The 25,001-nt window shown below is 39.7% G+C and overlaps 2 protein-coding genes across 4 annotated transcripts in view; one reads left to right on the top strand and one right to left on the bottom strand.

Moving 5' to 3' along the window:
* Positions 1–25,001, top strand: part of LOC114496696 (cytochrome P450 4A11-like) — a 189,255-nt gene that overhangs the window by 41,891 nt on the left and 122,363 nt on the right. The window lies entirely within an intron of this gene.
* LOC114496555 (cytochrome P450 4X1) lies at positions 1,729–24,848 on the bottom strand. Of its 2 annotated transcripts, none has more exons than XM_036026039.1 (12): positions 24,249–24,848; positions 21,606–21,747; positions 20,390–20,434; positions 18,883–19,010; positions 17,001–17,128; positions 16,764–16,918; positions 11,777–11,910; positions 11,124–11,314; positions 6,682–6,815; positions 4,510–4,574; positions 3,041–3,123; positions 1,729–2,246 (listed from the first exon to the last, which is right to left on the bottom strand). In XM_036026039.1, exons 1-12 carry the CDS (start codon positions 24,423–24,425, stop codon positions 2,078–2,080), a joined length of 1,551 nt encoding a protein of 516 aa, XP_035881932.1. In that variant the 5' UTR covers positions 24,426–24,848; the 3' UTR covers positions 1,729–2,077. The 2 variants fall into 2 exon arrangements, with proteins under 2 accessions (XP_035881932.1, XP_028367918.1); XM_028512117.2 differs by having other exon boundaries at positions 11,777–11,883; positions 24,249–24,846.

Raw genomic sequence — 25,001 nt, 5'->3', positions numbered from 1 at the left:
TGAGATGTGAGGCCTGCAGAGATAATCAGACAGGGGCAGGGGTAGATGTGTTTTTATTTTTCTGGGCTCTAGGCAAGTGAGGAAGATCAAGAAATCCACTAGATGATTCATTCAATATTTTGATGAATATTTATTAGCTCCCATGCCATTGGGGTATTGTGGAAAATAAGTGAGATTACCAATGCAAAGTGGTAACTACTATTACTGCCACTATTAATGAAAAAAATTGCAGGGCATTTGACTAGTGGAAAACATGAACACAAGGTTGTTGATTCAGTTTTCCCCAAGGAACTGAACACTTTTTTTGTGTGGGGGCGTGTTGAATGGAGGGGATTAAGTTTGACCTGCCTTGGGAGCACAGAGAAGTCTAACTTCTTCTTACGTTGGAGATTCAGGGCCCTCACAAACTTGAATTCAGAAAACCATTTCTCAGATTTAGCTTACAAAACATTCAGGCAAGTTTCCAAAGATACTTGTTAAGCAACAAATTATAAAGTGACTTGGTAAAACCTTCTCCAATTCAGGTCTTTCTCATGAGTTTTCATTGGCTCCTGGATGTCTGTTCTGCTGTGGCCCAGCAGGCACTTCCTATTCAAAGTGCACAAAATGGAACTCTGCACTGAGCCCCTGATCCCAGTCCATTTCTCTCTCTTAGATGTGCAGCAGTGACACATGATTTCACCCCTGCTCTTTCAAAGGCCATGATTTTGCTGCCAAGAAGCTCATGAGAAAAAAGCAGGGGCCACTTCCACCACTTTCTTTTAGGTCTCATCTTATATGTCACCTTCTTTAGGATCATTTTCTAGATAATGCTCCTAAACTCTAGATAACCCAACTCAAAGTAAGTCACTCTCGATGACTGTCTAGCTCAGCCCACTTCAACTTGTAACTGTCCGTGACCCATCTTCCACTTTAGAATAGGAGTTCCATGAGGGCAGGGACTATGACTATTGATACTCTGAATCTTTAATGCTTATCTAAGTATCTGACATGTAGTAACCACTTAAATATCAAATGAGGGATGAATCTGAAAATTATGAAGAATCCCCATTTGCAGAGTTGTTAGTACCAGGAAAACATGTAAAATTATCTTGATAATATTCAAATGAAGGATTGCTAGCTAGACTCAAAATCCAGGCACCTAGAGAAAAGTTTATATATCTCTTACTTCATGAAACTTTAGAACTTTCATATGGTAACTGACACCATAAGTACCATTTTCCAAAAAAAAAAAGAATGGGGAAAATTACAAAGAAAAGTTACAACCAAGGATTATTATCCACAATATTTAAGGAACTCATATGAATTAGTAAGAAAAAGTCAACTCCACAGAAAAAGAAACAAGTTGAGGTACAAATCATAGAGAAAAAAACAAAAACAAACACAAATGGCCAAAAAAGCATGTTTTTAAAACTACAAAATGAGGGAAATATCCAATAATAAGGAAATGGTTAAATAAATTACAATACATGTGTACTACAAAATATCATGAGCCAGATTTAAGAATGAGATGTATTTTTATTAAGTGAAAAAAAGCAAGAACAGCATGGATATGATTCCATCTATAAGAATGAATACATGCATATGTACATACATACATACATATGTAAATATGAAATGTACAGAAAAAGTCTAAAAGAATGCACATCAAACTATTCTGTTTTCAGAAAAGGCAGTATGATTGATCAGGGCAGGGACAGTTGTGGTGTGTAAAATGGGAATTTTATTCTTTACAAGCTTGTTTTAGTGTTAGAAATTATTGTAGTGAGAATACATTCACCTATTACTGTGTAATTCTGAAAAAACAACAGAACGTGTCCGAACGTCCCAAGCAGAATTCTTGGTATGTAGCATTAATAGTAGCCAAAATCAAGTAGAATAGACCTGAAAATCTTCCAAAGTCATACAGAAACAGATCTAAGAATGTCTCTCAATACCATGCAGCTCCACAGAGACCAGCATCCCACCAATCCATAGCCCTCTCACACCACTTTGATTCCATTAATGTTCTTATAGCATTAGTCATAATTTACTTTAAAATAAAATACACATAATCATTGTACCCTGGGCTCTAATATTAGGAAATTTTTTTCAGGTACAAGTGGATCCCATTCTTGGGTTTCAGGAGAACCTGAACTGAGGGTGAAGGATGCCTGGTGGGGTCCAGAGCCACTTTGAAGCGGAGCAGAATCAAGGCAATGGCCACCTTTAACTCAGTCATGGCAAAGTGCTGCCCAATGCAGTTCCTGTGGACACCAAGAGAAAATCTATAAGATCATGGAATAACAAGTCTGATGTTCACAATAAAGGAACATTTTCATTCCAAATGCCATATGGACTTCAGTGCTTTGTGTTTACTTGTTTCCTGTAAGAATGTGACCTTGGAGGCCTCAATGTGACAACCTCCCTAAACCAGGTGGTACCTGGACTTGCTCATGGAATTGTTTCTCTTGGGAGGACCTGATGTAAAACATAGTGACTACAATGGTAGCACTGTATTGTATAATTGTAATTTGCTAAGGAGGTAAACTATGATTGTACAATAGTGCATATTTCACACACACACAGACACAAAGATAAATATGTGAGGTGAAGGATGTGATAATTATCTGGATAGGGAGGAATCTTTCCACAGTGTATATCTATATGAAAACAGTATGATGTACACTTTAAAGATCTTACAATATCAACATGTTATTATACATCAATCAAGCTGAGATTTAAAAAATTTCTATTTTTAGAAAAGAATAAAGGCAGCCCATCTGCATAGGGGGTGGACTGCATTAAGTCTACAAGCAACAGCTTGTATCATGGGAAGGCTTGCAGAGGCAAAGCCATACAGGATATGATAGAGAATGAGGTATGCTTTGTGAGACTGACTGGCCATCTCAGAGGCTCAGCAAGGAACCAAGACCTGTTCATGGTCAGGTGAGAAAAAGGGGATCCATGGAAGAATGTATAGAGCTGAGGGACTAAAGGAAAAATGCTGTGTCCAAGTAAACATTTTGTGTATTTTTTAATAGTTTTGAGTTGTCCTCACCTTGGTCCAGCTGAGAATGGCAAGAAGGAGTGGGTGTGTCTCTTACTATAATTCTCTGGAGAGAACCTCGAGGGGTCAAAAACCTGAAATGAGAGGGCACCCCCAGCACCATTAACAACATTCAAAGAAATTCAAAGAAAATATGCTGTGAACCACAGGTATAATTTCAAATGTCCAAGCAGTCACAGTTTTGAAGGGGAAAATGAACTAATAATAGAATTTATTTAATATAAAATATTATCATTCTAACATCTACTTAATATAAAGAATTATTAAAGAAATATTTCATGTTTTTTTGTGCATGTTCAAACTCCAGTGTGAATTTTTCTAGCACGTCTCAGTTTGGACTACACACATTTCAAGTGTTCAGTAGCCATGTGACTAATGGCTACCACCCTGGACAGTGCAACTCTAGAACTATGACCCTGCCTGGCTTTCCAATTCACTAGTGTGTTACCCAGACTAAGTCAAGGGAAAGCACAAACACTATGTCCAGTGGTATTATTTTTCACTTCAGAGGTAAGAGAGCACCTACTGAGAAGTCAAGTGAAAATGAGTATGTGATCAGTTGTTACTGAGCTATGCAGTTCAACTTCCCATTACATGTAACCCAACTTTAACCCCAGCAGTTGTATAAGAGGAAGCATTCACACAGGTTGTGTTTCAAGTTTTTTAGAACATTGATTCAAGGAACTCAGGTATGCTACCCATCTGCTTTTTGCCTCTCTAGGTCCTCTCTCCTCCCTGCTGTGGGCTCTAGGAAGCTAACCCATGTGTCATCCTGTTGGGTTAGGGTTAGAAAAGGCATTGATAGGAGGGTGGGAGGAGAGAGCATTTGGGGTAGTTATTCCCTGGGTCCTTCTCTGCCAGGCTGTCTCAGGTTGGCTGCATACTCTACTGACAGCTACCACTCCTGTCTGATGGCCTTCCCTGGGAGCTCTCTTTCTCCAGGTTTGTAATCCTCTTTCCCACATCTCATCAGGCCTAGCACTGGTAAGCACTGTGGCAGTTATTTGCTCCATTTTGCTTTTCCCAAACCCTGACCCATACTTTTATCAATAGTTCCTTCATAAAACTCGCCTCAAATGTCCAACTTGAGGGGATCATTGATTACCTGCCAGATTCGGGATTGTTACCTCCAGCAAAAGGGAGTTTGAGTCACCTAAATTACTGCTGACCATCTACACTCTTGTAGACATCTAGGTAAGTGCTTGCTAGAGCCTGTTAAGTAACTGGCTGTGGCCATTTAGGGCAGCCTGTGTGACATTATGCCAATTTGTTCATTCAAAGCAGAGATAAAGTAGGAATGGGGGAAAGGACATGTTTTCCTTTAGTGGAAAACTTTTACATTTTTGGTTTTTATGTTTATTTTTGTTTGCTGTATCATTTGCCACTTCCACTCCTAGCTAACAGAAAGTCAATTGTATAGCACTAGTTCTCTGAAGTATTTATGTGTAAGACAGTCATACCTTGGGGTTTTCCCAGATGGCAGGGTTGCGGTGAAGACCCCAAATACTGAGCACCATTGTAATTCCTGAGAAGCAAAAAGATAGAATTGATTGCAGAAAGAAGAGCAAGAAGTGGGCTATTGTTATACCTAAAGTCTCTTCACTAAGACTTTTCTTCTAGAAGGGAAGGAGCTGGCTCCTGGCAGAGATCTGTGTGCTGTAGCTGATGCCAGTAGTGAAGGACCGATGGAAAGATCAGGCTTGATGGCACCTTAGTTTTCAAAGCAATGACTTAATATGCGATTCTGTGTTAAAGAGCAATTGGTATTGTGTCAAGCATGCTTATGTTTTCTGTTAGTTCTGAAAATTGTTTATACTCTAGTCCTTCCTTCCCAATAGGGATATGCTCCAAGACTCCCTAGTGAAACCCTGAACCTGAGGATAGCACTGAACCCTACATTGTACCATGATATATCTGTACATACATACCTATGATAAAGTTTAATTTACAAGTGAGGCATAGTAAGAGATTAACAACTAACAATAAATAGGACAATTGTAACAATATATTATAATAGATGTTATGTGAATGTGGTTTCTCTCTCCCTCAAAATATCTCCTTGTACTGTACTCACACTTCTTCTGATGATATGAGATTAAAAATGCCAAACTTATTCCTGAATTGGTATAACCATCTTTTACTTTCAGAAAATGGCTGAATGTCACTCATTTCAGGGGACACCTTGGAGAAGTCTCCATATAGGCTCATGCTTTCTGGTACACCACATTACCATCAATCAGAACTTGTTTTCTGTTCACGTCTTTTACCCACAAATTTAAAGTCTTGTCCGTCTTAACTAGCACGGCTTATGCATTGTGGCCATAACTTTTGCAGTTTGAAGTGCAACAGAAAATCTAGCACAAATTTCTTTTTCCATCTTCACAATTCCACAAATAAAATATTTATGTTTATGGAAGATCATAGCAAATTCAGGTTCTGAAACTCTCACATTTTCTCTTAAAAGAAGTACTTTACAGTTTCCTTTGTGCATAACCAAATTGACAGCATTACTACTCTTGTGCTTTAGGGCCATTTAGTAAATTAAGAGTTTCAGACCCCAGATGATTGCAGGTGAGTGAAGTAGGGAAAATGAAATCATTCATAGAAAGGGACTAAGAGAATTATAAAGCACCCAGTGGAGACAGTTTGGGGACATAAGAACAGAACTGGAACTCCCTCATACACATCCAAGGACAATTTCTGTTGGTGCTGTTCCTATACAGAGGGTGGGGAATTTTGGCAAATATTTATGTAGTTGGGGGATTAAAAGAAAAAAGACAGAAGAGAGAGAATTTAGGATTATTTGGCTACCAGAAGTATTCTGGTAAATTGATTTTTGATCTGTCAACAACATCCCAGTAAGTAACAGATTGTTGGTGTCTACTACAAGCAACTCTGTGGGCTTGTTTCCAAGGGAAAGAATAAATAGAACACAAAAGAAGATGTGTGAAGCATGTCTCATGTGACATTCTGCCTCCCACTCACCCTGCACAGAAACCTGTGTTGTCCTGGAGAACCCTCGTGTCTGGGCAGGGGACCTCGGCATGAATTCTAGCTCTGCTCATTGCGTGCTGCAGCCCCCCACCCCAGTGGGATTTTGGCTATTGCAAAAGTATTTGAAAGAGGAAAGACTATAAAAGTGTTTGCTAAGATCATGTTCCAAGGAAAAATGAGATAAAATGTTTGAAGACTCTGTGTAAACTATTAAGTGATGCTCATTTATTAGGGTGATATGATGATGATGAAGAAGCCAAAAACTTTCCTTGGGTCTTCTAGATAAATAATGATGTTCCTCTCCCATGAAGTCTCACCTGGGTCTCAAACTCAGCCAAACAAGCATTATATTAAAAACAATGTCCCAGAAGGGAAAAACCCTGGGTTCGGATTCTGGGAACACAGGTTCTGGGTATAACTTGCTGCAAATGGTTATGTGCCTTTGGGAAAGTCTCTGCAACCACCATGTGATCAAGGCAATGCCCACTGAGCTCTTACTGAATAGGTGACCAACCTTAACCAGTGTCTTTAGGATTGTCATTTGGCTTCTCCAAGAGCTGTAAAACCCACTGGTCTTTTACTGTGATTCCTAGGATCCCACCATCTCTAGGAACTGCTTAAGGAAAGAATGCAAAGACCTGCAGGCAAGGAGCGTCCATCTGGGAAGGTTATGGGCTTCCTAAGTTCTCTGGAAATGGCTGTGACTGTAGGTATCAGTCGGAGTGACTCCTTGATACACATTGTGGTATATGACATCTCACCCAGCTGGTCCCTGTGAATACAAGGGAAGGAGGAAGAAACTCAGACTCCATATCCAGTTTATAAATGCTAATTTTTCTCCTTTATAATTGTCCCTGGTCAATATCATCCTCAGCTTAAAACTATTTTTCCATCTGGTTATGTGACAGAATGTTAAAATGGGACCCCTGCCTTAGGGTCAACTGAGGTCCCAGAGGAAGAAGAACCAGACAGGTGCCAAATACCCTCATTATAAAGTGAGGTACTCTCAACAAGATGGAGGTTAGGTACATATACTTTTCCTCCTTGCACAACCAATTGAAGGGCCACAACAAATTTAAAAATAAGAAATAACCAGAGCTGCCAGAAAAGCAAACTGTATAAAAGTCCAACAACCAAGGAGTTAAAGAAGAAACATTCATCCAGATTGGTAGGAGGGGTGAAGACAGGAAGCCAGGTCATAGAGGATTCCCAGCAAGGTGGCTGTTGGTGGACCAGGGAAGGTAAGGAGGTGGTTGGTGGGCTAGGTGGCCCAACATTTGCATAGGGATAAACTGGGAGAAAAACTAGGGAGAGAGACAGGCTACACAATCCAGGCTTCTAGCTTGAGGAAATAAAGCCTGAAAACCTTTGACTGTAAAAAGCTGTGGGGGTTGTGGCTGCAGGAGAAACTCCAAGCCTCACAGGAGAGTTTGTTGGAGAGACCCACAGGGTCATATAATGTACAGAAACCCACCCACCAGCAGGACCAGCACCAGATGGGCACAATTTGCCTGTCAGAATGAGTGGAAGAGACTGAAAGCCAGCCAAGAGCCAGGCAAGCAGTTTTGTTCCCTCTCTGATCCCTCTCCCACAAATAGCACCACAACACAGCAATGTGGGTTGTGCCTCCCTGGCGAATACCTAGGCTTCACCCCTCCTACATAACAGGCACCTTTAGACAAAAAAATATGCCTCAACTGGAATATTTATATGAAAACCCCCAACTCTTAAAGCATTACATAGTGGACCTGGCAGAAGGCTGTACAACAGTATTTTTCAAGTTTTAAAACCCATGCCCCCTTTCAGTAACATAAAAATCCATCCCCCAAGCTTTCTTTAGTTTGCTTATTTTCTAAAGAAATTAAATCAATGTCACAACAAATGTAAATAAAAAAAATATGGCCCAAGTGAAAGAACAGATCAAAGGTCCAAAAATAGAACTAAATGATGAAGGGATAGCCAACCTATCAGATGCAGTGTTCACAACCCTGGTAATCAGGGTGTTCACAGAATAGTTGAGCATGGTCACAAGATAGAGGATGAAGTGAAGCCTATGCAAAGTGAAATAAAGGAAAATGTACAGGGAACCAACAGTGATGGTAAGGAAACTGGGACTCAAATCAACAGTTTGGACCAGAAGGAAAAAGCAAACATTCAACCGGAACACAATGAAGTAACAAAAACAAAAAATGAGGAGAGGCTTAGGAACCTCCAGGACAACTTTAAACATCCCAACATCCAAGTCATAGGGGTACCAGAAGAAGAAGAGGAAGACCAAGAAAGTGAAAACTTATTTGAAAATAAAAATGAAAGAGAGCTTACCTAATCTGGCAAAGGAAATACACTTCTGGAGAGTGTAGGAAGCTCAGAGATTCCCAAAGAAGTTGGATCCAAGGAAGCACACATCAAGACACATCATAATTGCATTACCCAAGATTAAAGAGAAGGAGAGAACCTTAAAAGCAGCAAGAGAAAAGGAGATAGTTACTTACAAAGGAGTTTCAATAAGACTATCAGCTGATTTCTCAAAAGAAACTTTGCAGGCAAGAAGGGACTGGAAAGAAATATTCAAAGCAATGAAAGGCAAGGACCTACATCCAAGATTACTCTATCCAGAAAAGCTATCATTTAGAATTGGGAGGGTAGGTAAAATGCTTTACAGATAAGGTCAAGTTAAAGGAGTTCATCATCACCAACCCTTTATTACATGAAATATTAAAGGGAATTATCTAAGAAAAAGAAGATGATCGAAAGTATGAACAGTAAAATGACAACAAACTCACAACTATCAACAACTGAACCTAAAGAAACCTCAACAAAACAATTAAGCAAACAACTAGAACAGGAACAGAATCACAGAAATGGAGATTACATAGAGGGTTGTCAACAGGGAGGGGAAGAGGGAGAATAAAGGTTGGGAAAGGTACAGGGAATAAGAAGCATACATGGTAGGTACAAAAAATAGACAGAGGGGGTGGTGGTAACAATAGTATAGGAAATGGAGAAGCCAAAGAACTTATATGTGTGACACATGGACATGAGCTAAAGTGGGGGAATGATGGTGGGAGGAGGGGTGCAGGATGGAGGGGAATAAAAGGAGAAAAGAAAATTGGACAACTGTAATAGAATAATCAATAAAATATATTTAAAAATAAAAATAAAGTGAGGTGCTAAGGCACTGGTAAAGGATTTACTCCAGAGATTTCTGAAAACCAGTTTTGCAACACTTAGCTTATCATACAAATGAAGAATGTGTAAGGGATGGCTTAAGAATTGAAGAGAGGAGGGTTAAGTGCCCATCAGTAAATTAATGGATCAAAAAACGATGGTACATTTATAAAATGTAATACTACACAGCACAAAGAAAGAAGGAGCTCCTACCCTTTGCAACATCATGGGTGGAACTGGAGAGCATTATGCTAAGTGAAATAAGCCAGCCTGTGAAAGACAAATACCATATGATCTCACCTTTAACTGGAACCTAGTCAACAAGCAAGCAAATATATAATAAGAGACACTGAAATAAAGAAAAAACTGACAGTAACGAGAGGGGAGGTGCAAGTGAATAAGGGGGGCAAAGGAAGAAAGGGTTTCAGGAACAACTATAAAGGACACATGGGCAAAACCAAGCATGGCTGGAATCAGAGGAGGGACATGAGGATGGCTGGGGAGCGGTCAGGAGTAAATGCAGACAACTGTACTTGAACAACAATAAAATAATTTTTAAAAGATCCTTTGCACTTTGTATTCTCACCTGGAAAGATTTCTTTATTGTTTTTCACATTTCACATAAGCCAAATAAGAATGAGAAAGGTCATTCTTTGAGTTGTAAATATAGCCCCAATAATCAAGGTTAAAATATCTAATTAATGTTGGGAGATACTATACAGTTTTTTAAATTCAATGAATGAATAACAATTACTAACCAACACTGCATTTTGTGCTATAGAGTTCAAACCTTTAATTTATACTAGGAAATATCTTTTACTTTCTTATAAAAAGGAAGATTTCAATAATACTCATATAAATTCAAATTTTCCTTTACAAATGTTCTAATTGAGCTGAGTGTTGCATTTAAAATGTGATATTTCCCCCCTAACCATGGGACTGCATTGCCTTTAGCACATCTATATCCCTTCCCATTTGACCAAAAAACAAGGATATATGAATTATCTACCTAGGATGAAGAATGTAGGTTATATCAGGGCCATGTGTGTTCTTTGCAAACAGGATGATTAAGAGGCTTCATAAACCTGGGCTTCATTAACAGCAAGATATGCTCAAGTCTAGCAAAATGGAGTTGAAGTTTTCCACCTGGCTAACTCTTACCCATCCTACAAGAGGCACCTGAAGCATCAGATCTCCCAGGAAGTCTCTCTGAGCCCCCATATCCACTTAGGAACCTGTCTTCTAAGTCTCTGTGGTAGCCAGCACATCTCTTTCATCCTTACCATGCTATTCTGCAATTATCTGTATGGGAGTTCTGTCTCTTGTGTTAGGGTGTGAGCTCATTGAGGGTAGGACCCACACCAAATCTTGCATGTATTTTTAATGCCTCAGTACTTAACATGTCCTCAGTACATATTTTATACACTCAACATCAGTGTACATCATTTAGTACTATGTTCACAGCCCAATGCCAAACCTGAGGAATGAATAAGGAGATGGGAGAGAATGTCTACAGTGAGGCTTAAATGATGCAGATGCTCACTCAGGTCTCTCAGAAGAGGAGACCCACTTGAGTCCTACCACTCACGCTCTACATGCAGCAAGTCTAAGGATCACGTCCCCATTTGCAATGCACCGGAAACTGGGTGAAAGAAAGAACTAAGACTTTCACACACTAGTGAATACAAAAACAGTGAAACAGATAACTTATGAATGCATGAACCTGGTTTGCAAAATGCAAAGGGATAACTTTGAGCCCCTTAGAAAAAGAGCAGAATTGTAGCTTGCCTCTTCTGCTGCCACATACACATGCTTTGAAGCACTACAGTCAGCAATGTACCAGAAGAAGAAAGAATGAAACAAAATCTCAGAAGGAAACCCAGGATGAAATGTCTAGGGAAGCAGAGCTTACCAGGTGATAGAAGATCCATTCCCCAGGATGCCCCTGATCTCTTCCCGGCATCTCTCCTGATACTCAGGGTTCTGAGCCAGGTGGTAGAGGAGCCAGGCAATGGCCCCTGCTATGGTATCTTGCCCTGCCACCATGAATGTGTTCGCCTCAGAATGCAGGTCGGTATCTGAGAAGCTGTTGTGATTTTCAGCCTAGAAAGTACAATAGAGATATTTTCATGCAATTTCAGCTTATAGATGTTTGGAGCTCAGAGCATAAAACAGGACCAAAGTTAGGTAAGGAAAGCAGGTCTTGCAAAGAGTTCCTCCAATCATCCTGACACAATTATCCAGATTTTCCAGCACCTCATCATCAATATTTTATCAGCTTACTCTGTGACACATTTTCTTATTTTACTAAACTATCATGGATCTTTCTGATAGTCACCAAACCTGTCAAATCAATATAAATATTTAGCCTTATCTGATTTTCTCTAGTGACAAAGTTGCAGAATTCTATCTTTACTTCAAATTTTATGGAGCCAACCCATCAATTCAAAGCATTGTTAAATTTAGTTGATCAGTTTTGCTTTTTCTCTCCTCTCCTTCCACTCATCCACCTACCCACACAATTATCTGGACAAATGAGCAGGCTCAGAAATTTGAAAGATTTACCTGGGCAGAAAGGATAATATCCAGAAAATCCTGGTGCTTCCTCTTCTCGGTGTTACCCTGTTCCTTCTTATCCTTGAGGGATTGCCTTCGGCCTTGGATTATCAGCTCTGTGGTAGAATAATAATCCCCCATTACTAAAGTGATAACAAAGTAAATCAAAATAAAATAAAATGTAGAGCAAGTCATGGCCCATCATATATGGCTTCCAATCTTGCTTAATTTTCTGAGGTCAGGGTGGGTATACCAATTTAAAGAGATTTAAATTTTTGCAGATGTTTATTTTCCCACCAAATGACAGTTTTTTTTAAAAAGTTATTTTCTTCTAATTATTGTTCAAGTACAGTTTTCTGTCTTTTACTTCCTGAATGACAGTTTTTATCAAAGTTCCAGAGACAGATGCTTCCAGTCAACATGGTAGAGTAAGTAAATCCTGTGCTTGCCTCTTCCCATCACTACCTCAAAATTACAACTAAATTACAGGAGAACCACTTTTGAGAATGACTTGAAGACTAGCTGAATAGAACTCTTATAACTAAGGACATAAAGGAGGAGCAAGCAAAATATACTCAGAGACATTAAAATTAAGAACATTCTAACAATAGCCAGAACAGAGGAGGGGGGACAATGGGAGGAAGAGTTTTCAGGAACTACTATAAAGGACACATGGACAAAATCAAAGGGGAGGGTGGAAGCAAGGGAGGGAGGTGGTTTTGTCTGGGGTAGGGTAGAGTGGTAGGGGGAAAATGCAGACAACTGTAAATGAACAATAAAATAATGTAAATAAATAAATAAATATATATAATTAAAAGAAAAAAGAACAAAGTGACAGTCAGAAGGGAGCAGTAGGAGGGGATAATGAGAGGAAAACAGGGAAGTGTTTTTAGGAACATCTATAAAAGACACATGGATAAAACCATGGGGGTTTGGGATCGGGGTGGGAGATGGGGACGGCTTGAGGGGGGTTAGTAGTGGTGGGGAATGGAGACAACTATACTTGAACAAGAATAAAAAAAGTTAAAAAAAAAAGGAGACTGGTTGGAGTGGTTGAGACAAGAAACACTTGGTCCCACATCCATAGGTGGTAGTTAAGAACTGGGAAAGACATGGATGGGCCAATAACAACTAAGATTCAGTTACAACAAGAGAACTCACAGAACCCACGCAAAAGCATTCCAGGTGCACCCGGTTCAGGTGATCAGGAAAAGTGTGCCACTGAGTCCTACAAGACATCAACTACATAAGACCATGATAACAAGATTGGGAGACATAGCAGATCTATGTAATACACAGAGAGACACACAAAAAGGTAGACAAAGTAGGGGAAAAAGAAACACACTCCAAATGACAGAACAAAAGAAATCTTCAGAAAAAGAACTAAAAATGAAGGTAATGAAGCTACCAGATGCAGAGTTCAAAAGCAGACATGAGGTAGCAATATTTGTATCAGGCAAAATAGACTTTGAAAGAAATGCTGTAACATGAGACAAAGATAAAGGATCAGTCCAACGTGAGGATATAACTCTTGTAAACATTTATGTACACAACACAAGAGCAACTAAATATAAAGCAAATAATGACAGATAAAAGGGAGTAACCAACAGTAATACAGTCATAGTAGGGGATTTTAATGCCCCACTGACAGCAATGGACAGATCATCCAGACAGAAAATCAACAAGGAAACAGTGGCCCTAAATGTCACATTAGGCTAGAGGAATTCAACAAATATTTTAAAAATATTTCACCCCAAAGCAAGCAGAATATTTTTTCTTGTACATTGTTTTTAAGCACACAGGGAATATTTTCCAGGATTGACCACATGCTAGACCACAAAACAGTTCCCAATAAGTTTAAGAAAGGTGAAATCATATTGGACAGTTTCTTTGATCACAATGGTATGAAATTAGAAATCAAGTACAAGAAGAAAACTAAAAATCACACCAACATGGAAGTTAAATAACATGCTACTGAAAAATGAATGGGTTAACAACAAGATGAAGGATAAATGCAAAACATTCCTTGGGGAAAATTATAATGAAAGCACAATGACTCCAAACCTATGGGACACAGCCAATGTGGTTATAAGAAGGAGACTCATAGCAATATAGGCTTTACTCAAGAAACAAGAAAAGTATCAAATAAACAACCTAAATTTACACCCAAAGCAACAAAAGAAAGAACAACTATCACAGCACAAAATGAGTAGAAGGATGAAATAATAATGATCAGAGTGGAAATAAAGGAAATAGAATCTAAAAAACAATCTGAAAGATCAATGAAACCAATGCTGATTCTTTGAAAAGATAAACAAAATTCATAAACCTTTAGCCAGACTCATCAAGAAAAAAGAGAGAATTCAAATAAATAAAATCAGAAATAAAAGATGAGAAGTGACAACTGACACCACAGAAACACAAAGGGTTATAAGAAAACACCATGAACAGTTATATGCCAACAAACTGGACAACCTAGAAGAAATGCATAAATTCCTCGAAACATACAATCTTCCAAGATTGAAGTAAGAATCTGACCAAACTGATGACAACTAATGAAATCAAAGCTGTAATAAACAAACTCCCTCCCCCCCAAAACAAAAGCTCAAATGGTTTCATATGTGTATTGTACCAAACATTCAAAAAAGAACACCTAACTTTCTCGAACTATTCCTAAAAACTGAAGAGGAGAGAAGGCACCCAGGCTCATTTTATGAAGCCAGCATTACTGGAATTCCAAAAGCACACAAAGACTTTACAAAAGAGGCCAATATCCCTGATGAACATAGATACAAAAATACTCAACAAAATATTAGCAAACTTAATTCAACAATACCTTAAAAAGGTCATATGCCATGATCAAGTGGGATTTATTCCTGGGATGCAAGGTCAGTACAACGTTTGCAAACCAATTAATACCTACACCACATATACAAAATGAAAAATAAAAATTATATGATCATACCAATAGATGCTGAAAAACTTTTTGATGAAATCCAGCATTCATTTATAACAAGAACTCTCAGCAGAGTAGGAACAGAGAAAACATACCTTAATGCAATAAAGGCCAAATATGACAAACCCACAACTAACATAATACTCACCAATGAAAAGGTGAAAAAGCATTTTCCTTAAAATCAGAAACAGGACGAGGATGCCCACTTTCACCACTTCTATTCAACATAACACTGAAAGTCCTAGCTATAGCAATCATACAAGAAAAAGAAATAAGAGGCATTCTAAATGGAGGGGAAGAAGTAAAACTGCCATTATTTGTAAATACATCATACCATATATAGAAAAATCCTAAAAATTTCACACTCACAAAGAAACAAAACTCTTAGAACTGACCAATAAATTCAGTAAAATCATGAGATGAAAAATTACTGTTCAGAAATCGGTTGTATTTTTATATACCAATAATGAACTATCAGAAAGAGAAGCTAAGAAAACAAACCCATTTAAAACTTATCAAAAAAGATAATATACCCAGAAATAAATTTAACCAGGGAGGTAAAATGCATGTACTTGGAAAATAATAAAATACTGAAGAAACAAATTGAAGAAGATCCAAATAAATGGAAACATATATTGTGCACATGGATAGGAAGAATTGGCATCTTTAAAATGTTCATGCTGACCAAAGCAATCTATAGATTTAATGCAATCCTTATCAAGCTATCAATGGCATTTTATATAAAACTAAAATAAATAATCCCAAAATATATAAGGAACCACAAAAGACCTCAAATAGTCACAACAATTTTGAGGAAGAACAACATTGGGGCTACCATTGTACCTGATATCAAACTATACCACAATGCTCTAGTAATCAAAACAGCATGATACTGGCAAAACCAAACACATAGATTCATGGAACAGAATAGAGAGCCCAGAAATAATCCCAAGCCTCTGGCTGGCATAGCTCAGTGGATTGAGTGCGGGCTGAGAGCCAAAGCATCACAGGTTTGATTCCCAGTCAGGGCACAAGCCTGGGTTGCAGGCCACGGCCCCCAGCAACTGCACATTGATCTTTCTCTCTCTCTTTCTCCTTCCCTTCCCTCTGTAAAAATAAATAAATAAAATCTTTAAAAAAATATTTCATGTTTCATTTATGCAGTTCCAGGAACTGTCTGAAGTACTTTAAATATATTAACATATTTAATCACACCACAAACCTTGTGAGCTAGGTCCTGTTTACCCTCACTTTACAGATGAAACTGTGGGAAAGTTGTAAGTAGGTTGCCCAAAGTCATACTGCTGGTAAGTGGTGGGGCAAAAGTAGGATGAATTAACTGCTTGGTAAACATTCTGTACTATGGTGTTCATTAAAAGTAATGTTGAATTGCTTAGAATGGTTAATCTCTTCCACTTTTAGGTTTATGTTTCATTAAAGCTATTTTGAACCATTCTTTTTTTAACTTCATTTTTTTTATTCTAGTAAGAATGTTTATGCTGAGATTTACCCACTTAACACACTTTTAAGTGTGCAATACAGTATTGTTAACTATAGGCACCATGGTGTAGAGCAGCTCTCTAGAACTTAGTCATCTTCCATGACTCAAACTTTACACCCATTGGACTACTCCTCATTTTCCCCTTTTTTGAACATATGTCCCCATTTATTCTCTTCCCCTAATCATTCCTATGTTACATGAATGTTTTTCACTTTTCATTACTACTGCCATCATGGTGCAAAAAGCTAAATGCTATTTATGTTTTGAAATAGTAAGTGCCCACCTGTTATATTATATTTGTATTAATAAAAGTTGTGCAAAACAAAAATTATATAATGTTGAAAACTTCTCATAAGACCTCAACTGTGGATGTAGCAAGCTCTTCTAAAGGACTTGCATTACATTGGAGCAATGTCCATATCAAAGCTCCATTAAGAACAAGAATGCTTTCTGTTTTCACACTGAGGCCTGCTCTTCTACACAGACACAACACAGTTATGACAATGGATACATTTGGGCAACCAAATCCCTAGAAATACCTGTGTACTGATGCAGAATGTTGGCTATCTTCTGTAAGCGGCAGTAAGCTGTGGTGAATTTGAAAATCATGTCATGGTGAAACAAGAAAGTGTACGTGCGTTTAAAGACAATTTTGGAGCCTTCAGATAGTGCATTGACATATTCATCATGGGAGCTGGAGAGAAAGTGGGGATAAATATCAATAAGTGACTTAGATGATGGCAAACAAGTGTCTTTTTTGCCCTCCTGTTACTGACCTGTTTATCTGGCAGTTGGTCTCTTTGCTGAAGGTACATTTCATGTGTGTATCCAGAGTCATCAAGCTGATGTCCCCAAAGACCTCCACAAGTGTATTTTGAGTGCCACACATCTTCTCCCATTTACTCTGATATGGAAAGTCAAGATGAACATCACCATCAAAGTGTCTTTATCTGAAGACCTCTCCTTGACCCCGCCCTTAAGCTGAAATGGAGACAAACCTGACCTAGCAGGAGCCAAAATCCACACAGGCAAATAAGCTGTTTATTTGGCATTATTAACACAGGGAAAACACTCATCCCACTGGGCAAGAAAGAGCATGGAACACAAGAGGTGCCCAGCAAATGGCTGAGTTAAGTATCATTGGCCTGTCAATTATTACCATAGCTCTGCTTTGAAACAGATCAGAGTTCCATTAAAACAGATAATCTCTGGTACAAGACCTGTAATTACAAGGGGCTTCCCAGGGCTTCCTCCATCTTTAGTTTCCAAACAGACAACCCATCCACCACTATTCTCAACCACCATAAGCACACTTAAACTTGGGGCATTAAAGTGAAAAATACAAATAAATCTCAATGTGTAAGTTCAGATCAACTGACATTTGAGCACCTCTGCCTACAGCTACATGCTAAGGATTTGAAGGTCACACAAGAAAAGGCAAAGAGATGGTTTTCTTGCTTTTACCTAAGTGTCAACTGTTAGTCAATTGCTTTCACCCTGAATTATGTAAGTTTTACTGAGTACAAAAATGAATTTAGAAGAAATGAGAGCAAAGGGAAGACTCAAAGCTGAAGGCACTTTGGCACAATTCAGCAGAGGGAAGAGCTCTGACAGGAATCTCAGAGAAATGTGGGACCTAGAAGTAAGGGAGACAGAAATGTTTATTGAAATGGAGATAAACTCAAATACTACCACTGGGCGATACGCAATAGTGTGTTAACTTTAATAGCACCTGAATCAAAAGAGCATGCCCTCTCCCACTCTAACCTGCACCTCAAGTTCTCTGCCTGGACAACTCACACTGGTACTCACTTGCACCACAGTTCCAGCAGATTTGAGGTTAGATTCACCTTTGTGAGGGAGGCTGAGAACCCAGCCAGTCAGTAGGTTTCTCTTGTGGAAAGGAATAGGCTTGCTGATGAAGGCAGAAAAAACTTTGGCTTTGTTTGTGTTGTAGGAAGTATTTATGATGAAACTATGCTATATTAATGCATTCGTTGTATGATTTTTAAATAAGTACAATCTAAAATGCTATCATGTACAAGGGGGCTTTTAGAATAGAACTCATGTATGCACCAGGGACTGCCCATAGGAACACTCCTCTGCATCCTCCTCCTGCCCCCTTGGAAGAGTGCAGGTCACCTCCTAATGATCCTCTGTTATCTACAACAGGAAACTCACATCTCTGACTGTAATATAGACACTTAGTCATTTGTCCAGTTCATTCCAACCACCAATACTTTGTTCATGCTAACTCACTCTGCCTAAATTCCTCATCCATATTATTCACGTATTCATGTCCAGCTCATGTTTCATGATAAATCTGAGTCTCCTCTGAATCTGAAGCTATTATAGCTCCTCCAATTTTTCTGACCTGTCACCCAGAGCATTTACCATTTGAATCTTACTACTTTGATTTATTTCCATAGGTTCTCAAAATACATCTAAGACAGACAACCAGACCTTCATCTTTTTTTTATCACCCAACAAACCATAGCAAAGGCATATATACAAACTGTTGCTAGTGGGTACTTGTACATTGGTTAATTTCTACCAATCATCTTCCTTTGATTTTCACTACCCACTAAACACACGTGTAATCCTATTGCAATTGGAAGTATTTCGTAATACATCAGAACACTGTATCCCTTCACTTACCAGCATTATGTTCACAGACTGGGTCATCACATTGACATAGGATTTCAAAATATTAAAATTAAATGCAGGAGTTATTAGACGTCGGTGCTGGAACCATATGGGTCCATTTAGATTCAGTAGTCCTTCTCCTTGAGAAATAAAAGGCACAAAAGCATTTTATTAAAAGGTATGGTCAAGGAGAGGTGAGGAACACACACCATAGGATGACCATGATACTCAAACATGACATAGTAGAATATCAAACTGTGCTCATATTTTAAGATAAAAGTAAATTTTGATGCTTACATCTGGGATGAACATATTTAGCATTGCCAGAAAAACCCCACTTTATGAAACCTTATGGAGTGCTCACCCTGAAATCATCAGTTACTACCCATGTATTTATTGGGTAAGTCACTTAAACTTCCTGATGCTTGGTTTTCTCAAGATCAAGTGTGATAAATATCTACTTCATTGTTTTGTTTATTAAATTGAGATATATATATATATATATATATATATATATATATCACCCAGCTTGATCTCCAGCTAACAATAGAAACAGAAAATATTCATCTTCTCTCTCTCTAAACCAATTCAAACTACACAGTGAACTTAAAATTCACAAGGAACTAGACAAGAGTTTCCATTATATCCCCAGATATCTCCTCCTTGAGCCCTAGGCTGTGCTTCACACCCACAAATGATACAAAAAGTGGAAACACTCATTAAGGCTAATGCCTGAAATCTTCTGCACCAGCAGGGTCATTAAAGATTTGGCTTTAAAAGAACGTTAAAGCTTATGGATATATAAAGGCCATGATTCACTGAGGGTTTACAACATACCAGCCTTGCAATGCCTTACATGAATGTGTGTTTCATTTAATCCTCACAACACTCTGGAGATGTGACTCTCTTCCTTATTTTCAAAGGTAAGGAAACAGAGGCTTAGGGAGATTAATTGACTTTCCAAAGACCAATTCACCTAGTCAGTGGGAAGAGGGGGACAGGATTCAAATCCAAGTAGCTATAACTCCAAAACACATATTTTATCATTTAATTCTTTTTTCCTCTAACATAAATATCAAATATATAACTAAATGTTTTAATTTATCTGTTCATAGAATATTCCCAAACTGTACTTGGGGCAAAATTTTACTGACTTGCATACAGAAATAGGAAACTCCAAAAAGAAAGGGAAGGAGACAAGAAAACAAGAGAGAAGAAAGGATAACAAAGAATGTGGATGGTGAAGCTGCAATTTGAAAGACAGAAATGAGACACATACACACATGTATCTCGAGAATGAGATTTTAGGGGGAGAAATGGACAAGGAGGTGTCCTAGGAAGTTGAGCTGTGTTGACCTTAGCATGCCTTCTGACCTTCCCCCCTAGATAACCTGCAGTGTAGATCTACCATATTCTTAATGCTTTTGAATTCTGACTTGAGTTCCTATGGAGTTCTCTACTATAGATAGGGGAATTCTAGCAAGAGAGTGTGTCACTCCTTTCAGTTAAACATACATACCGATTAACGGCATCAAGAACTTGTATATGTACTTGGACTTGGGATCTGCAGAGTAAACCAGCAGAAACAAAAGACAGCATTAGAAGAAAGTTATCAAAGTTGGTGAAGATTCTTGTCATTTGCCTGCATTAACCAAAAATAGCAAAATGAAGCCCAGGGCTTACTCCCTGCAGCTCTTGGCAGGTGCAGGGGTTGGAGCAGATGGCCAAAGTCTAGGTTCAGGAATCAGAGGAGAGGTCCATGAGGCAGACAGGTACACAAACCCAGATCTTGTCCTCCTTTACACTTCCTACCACACACATAGAGATTATTCACAGGTTACAAAAGTTCCAGAACAGGAGTTGGGACAACCTATCATATGTTTCTTGGAAAGCAAATTACCTATTACCACAGGGGTTGGAGACACAGCAGGAAGTAAAGTACAAATGCCTATTGGGGTTCTCGTGAACTCTATCTAACATGCAGGTGTTTTACAGCTCTAGCCCTTTAAGAGGTGACCATGAGACCAGTCCAAGAGAACTGGGGAAATAGGAAACATGGAAAAGCCTGTTTTCTTTTATGAGGTTTTGCTAAGAGTGATGGAGACAATGGCACAGGGAAGAAAGGTTTAAATATTGGACCTTAATTTACAAAGTTGATGGAGCAAAGACTGGACATTTAAATGTTGTGCTATGAGATAATGTATCATGGAAGCCTTGAAAAAGAATTGGATGCAGGAGTCAAAGGACTCAGCCCCAAAAGGGAACACAGTTGAGAAATATGCAAAACACAAAATTTGGACCATTTTGAGGAGGTTAGACTGAGTAAAGTCATGATCTGGTCTTCAGGGTTACATACTGAACCAGCACAGGCAGAGCTACCTTGGAATCCCTCTGAAGACTCCTGAGCAAGAAAGGGGCTGGGGGTGGGGACTGCGGCTGACACTGAAGTCACAAAACCAAAGAAGGAAAGAAAGCCTCTGGTGATCTGGTGGTGCCAGCTGGGCTTTAAGATACAGTCACCTAAAAGGGCCTATGAGAATTTGAACTAGACAGGGACAGGGGGATGACATGGGAATGCCCTTCAGGATTGGTGGGAAACCTCTTCACACTTACTCTAGTGTCTCTTAGAGGCCCAATACTAGTCATTGCTTCAGAATTCCATTGGAATCCTGCTGGTGGCTTGTGCATATCACTCTTAGGAGGATGAGGTTCCTTAGAGTCACTCCTTGTCTTACCTGTTCTGCTCAGAAATGTCCTTGCATAGTCTGGGTCATAGATATAGAAAAATGTCTGAAAAGGCCCAATCCACATGGGAAAGGCACACGGGTATTTTCTGACAACCTCTTCAAGTTCCTCCAAGTTATCCTCCAGAAGTAACTGCAAAGGAAAAAGCAAGGGAAATCAGAGATGCCAGCCAGTCTAGACTCATGTGCTCGTGCAGACTAAAGTGAGTTCAGGGCTTAGATAAGGTCATCAGGCAGGGGACCCTGACCCCTTTTCTGGAAGTGGGTGAACATGCTTTCCTTGGGATTTCTAAGCCTGGAATATAAAAAATTCTAAACAAGGATAGTTTACTTATCTTCCCAATATAAATGCATGTCCTATCCCCAGACCAAGTCATTGTCAAATGACATACACTGTGAGCTGTTTTCCCAACTGAGAGGGTGAAGGGAGCCAAGTCACATACCCTGCCTCACCTGCCAAGATCACACACTTGGATTAGGAGTGGCATATGGAAACTGCAAAAGATTTTTTTCCCATGTGGAAAACTAACTAGTAGCAGGTTGAACATGACCCACCATCCTTCTCACCATTCCCTCTCCCTTTTCCTCTCTCTAATTATTGGTGAGTGATTTTTTCCTTAATGACTTAATAGTAAATGCTTCTCTCTAAATACACACCAACTCCATCTAAGAAGAAAATTCAATTCTTTTGCCACATAACAGCAGGAGATTCAGTTATACAAGTGTGTGAAACTTGAAGGAAACTCCAATGCAAAACTCTCAGCTACTACCATCTCTTCCTATGAACTGTTCCATCTGCCCCTGTGCAGCCCTTACTCAAGCATCATGTCCTCGCAGTAAGTAAACTGTCATGCCTATTCTACCCTGATGAACAGAAGGACGATAGGGAAGAAGACTGTTTAAACTAATTGCATCACAGCCCTGACTGGTGCGGCTCAGCTGGTTGGGTATTGTCCTGCAAAGAGAAAGGTCACCTGTTTGATTCCTGGTTAGGGCACATGCCTAGGTTGCCAGCTCAGTCCCTGGTTCTAGTTATGTTTTTCTACCTGTTTTTCTCCTCCCCCACCCCCAGTCTCTAAAACCAAATAAAGAAAAACAAACAAGCAAACAAACAAAAAAACCTCTATCGTGGCCAGTCTGATCTCTCCCCACTGTTGACAACTGAAAACATTTCAATTAGCCAATGAGTCTTCCCTACCTTGAAGTCAGCCTAAATGCCCCAGGCTGGTGTGGAAAAAAACTCAACACATTTGACTAGAGTCCACACTAGTGAAAGGTTTCAAAAAGGAAGACATCCAAATTACTGCCTAAGGTAAAATACAGGATTTATTGTAGTTCGATGTGCATAATCGATCTTAATCTAGTTCAGACAACTGTGTGTCAGCTGTGTGCCACATGAAGAAATCCAAAACCATGTGAAGAAATAAAGATCTCAATAAAGGTAAATGCATGGGCAATTAGAAAAGCTAGTATTAGTGTAAGAGTGCTTTGTAACTCACCTTTTGTTTTCTACATGCTTGTAGAAAATAATGCATTGAAAAGAATTAGTAGTTTATTTTTAATAAAACAAGGAATTAGGGGTGGGGGTGGATTTAGAGGCAGGGTAAACCAAAAGGTACCAGTCTTCCTCTACACTACAATTTTAAACCAGTCAGTATTTTTTTAGTGATTGGCTAGGGTTGTTCCCTGCTTCACAGGAATCTTAGGAAAAGAAAGTTACTTTTCTCTAGTTGGAATGGACAGAGAAATGACAGACCTAGGTAGGCCTAGAAAGAATGGAAAGTCACTAGGCAGGAAAACTGTACTGTGGGAAACTGTAGCCTGGGAAAAGGCCTGCCTGGGAAACTGCCTGCGGACCCTACCCAGGACAAACAGATGTCCTGCTAAGATTGGGGTCTGGGGTCGACCTATGCGCCATAACAGGATGCAACTTTAACTTGAACCTGACAAGATGTATCAAAAACCATGGTCAGCAGAAGCTGCACCCAGCAACCAACTCTAGCAAATCAGACTCTGACACCCAATGTAGATACCCTTTGTGGGTTTTTGCACTTAAAAACCCTGCCCTAAGAACAACCGAGTGGGCCTTAACCTCCTTTGGTTGGCTCCACTTTTCCCTCTTATTCCCCACTAATAAATCGTCTCCTTTGTTCGCTGGATCCATCTGGCTTCTTGAGGGACTCAAACCTAACACTAAGGTTGGCAACTTTTGCATCTAATTTTGCACATTTTCTGCAATGAACAGATATTATTTAGGATAATACTTAAAAAATTTAGCAATACATATAGAACCTTTTTAAAAATGCACTACATATGTGCAAGAGATTGATGAAAGCAGAGATAGTCCAGAGTTACACCATGCTTTCTTTTTCCGGATTCAGTCTATTGAAATGCCTCCTTGGGCCACCTAAGCTTCCAGTCTAATGGCTCCAGGGTGTGTCCCTTTCCCTGTAGGGCTGTAGGGGAGCAAGACTAGCACAGAGAAAAGATGCAGAGATCCGTAGGCTGAGTCAGAGAGGTCTGTGCAGCAGGGGAGGATGGGGAAAGGAAAGGACACAGCCACCTCTCTGCCCTCTGCGTTTCCAGCATCCTCCCCTCGCCCCCGCCCTTCCGCCCTTCCGCCCTTCCGTCTACCTTCTGGTTCCCGGTGAACCAGTGCGGGGTTGGACCGGGAAAGGCGCGCAGATCTCGCAGCAGCTGCTGCCTCCGCAGGTAGAGCTTGATGGCCTGCAGCAGCCCCAGGGTCAAGAACAACACGAACGCCAGGTAAAAGGGCCTCGCCCAGCGCGTGTCCAGCCAGGCGAACTCCATGACTGGGCACTGCTGATTGGCGGCAGTGTCCGGGGATCCCGGGAGAGGGTGATCTTTCCAAGCCTGGTGGTTGGGGAGGACCACCCAGGCCACTGCGTCTCTCTGCTCCCCGGGAAGCTCCCTCCTTCCCCGGGCAAGAGGAAGAGTGGTGGAAGTAGCAGCTCAGGCTTGGCCAGAGGAGGCAGGCTCAAGGTCCCGGATTTCTAAGCCTTTATCAACTGATGCAAACCTCCATTTAGGCAGACATCTTATACAGTCCTGGAGTGACGCATTTCAAATGGGACAGACTTCAATCAAGGGAGATTGGAATCTAGGTGTTGAAATAATGCCAAGGTCGAGGTCACCCTTTTTCTTCATTGCCACAAGTAAATGCTATGCAAAACTGCTGTGCAAATAAAAATAAACTGCTATGCCCAAAGACCTTCTTTCCTATTCTGAAATTTTATCAAAACCCACAGGGTTCTGTGGGCTGCTGGTGGGCATGAATGACCATTATATTTATATAGTGTGGCCTGTCCAGTGGTGTGCTTGTAAAAGTTTTACAACTGATGTGCCCTTTGATTTCCAAAGTTTGAG

This window comes from Phyllostomus discolor, chromosome 5 (genome assembly GCF_004126475.2).
Source record: "Phyllostomus discolor isolate MPI-MPIP mPhyDis1 chromosome 5, mPhyDis1.pri.v3, whole genome shotgun sequence".
NCBI classification, from domain to species: domain Eukaryota; kingdom Metazoa; phylum Chordata; class Mammalia; order Chiroptera; family Phyllostomidae; genus Phyllostomus; species Phyllostomus discolor.
The sequence above is the reverse complement of the archived record's forward strand: the minus strand, read 5'-3'. Positions and strand labels throughout refer to the sequence as shown.

Bases quoted from the DNA above. Each gene is read 5' to 3' on its own strand.
- LOC114496555 (XM_036026039.1), bottom strand. From the start codon at position 24,425: ATGGAGTTCGCCTGGCTGGACACGCGCTGGGCGAGGCCCTTTTACCTG. The intron at 19,011-20,389 runs GTATGTATGTTT...TTATTTCTCAAG, and splicing joins GTTCTTGATGCCGTTAATCG to GAGAAGGACTACTGAATCTA. The intron at 11,315-11,776 runs GTAAATCTTTCA...TGTACTTTCTAG, and splicing joins ATATTATCCTTTCTGCCCAG to GCTGAAAATCACAACAGCTT.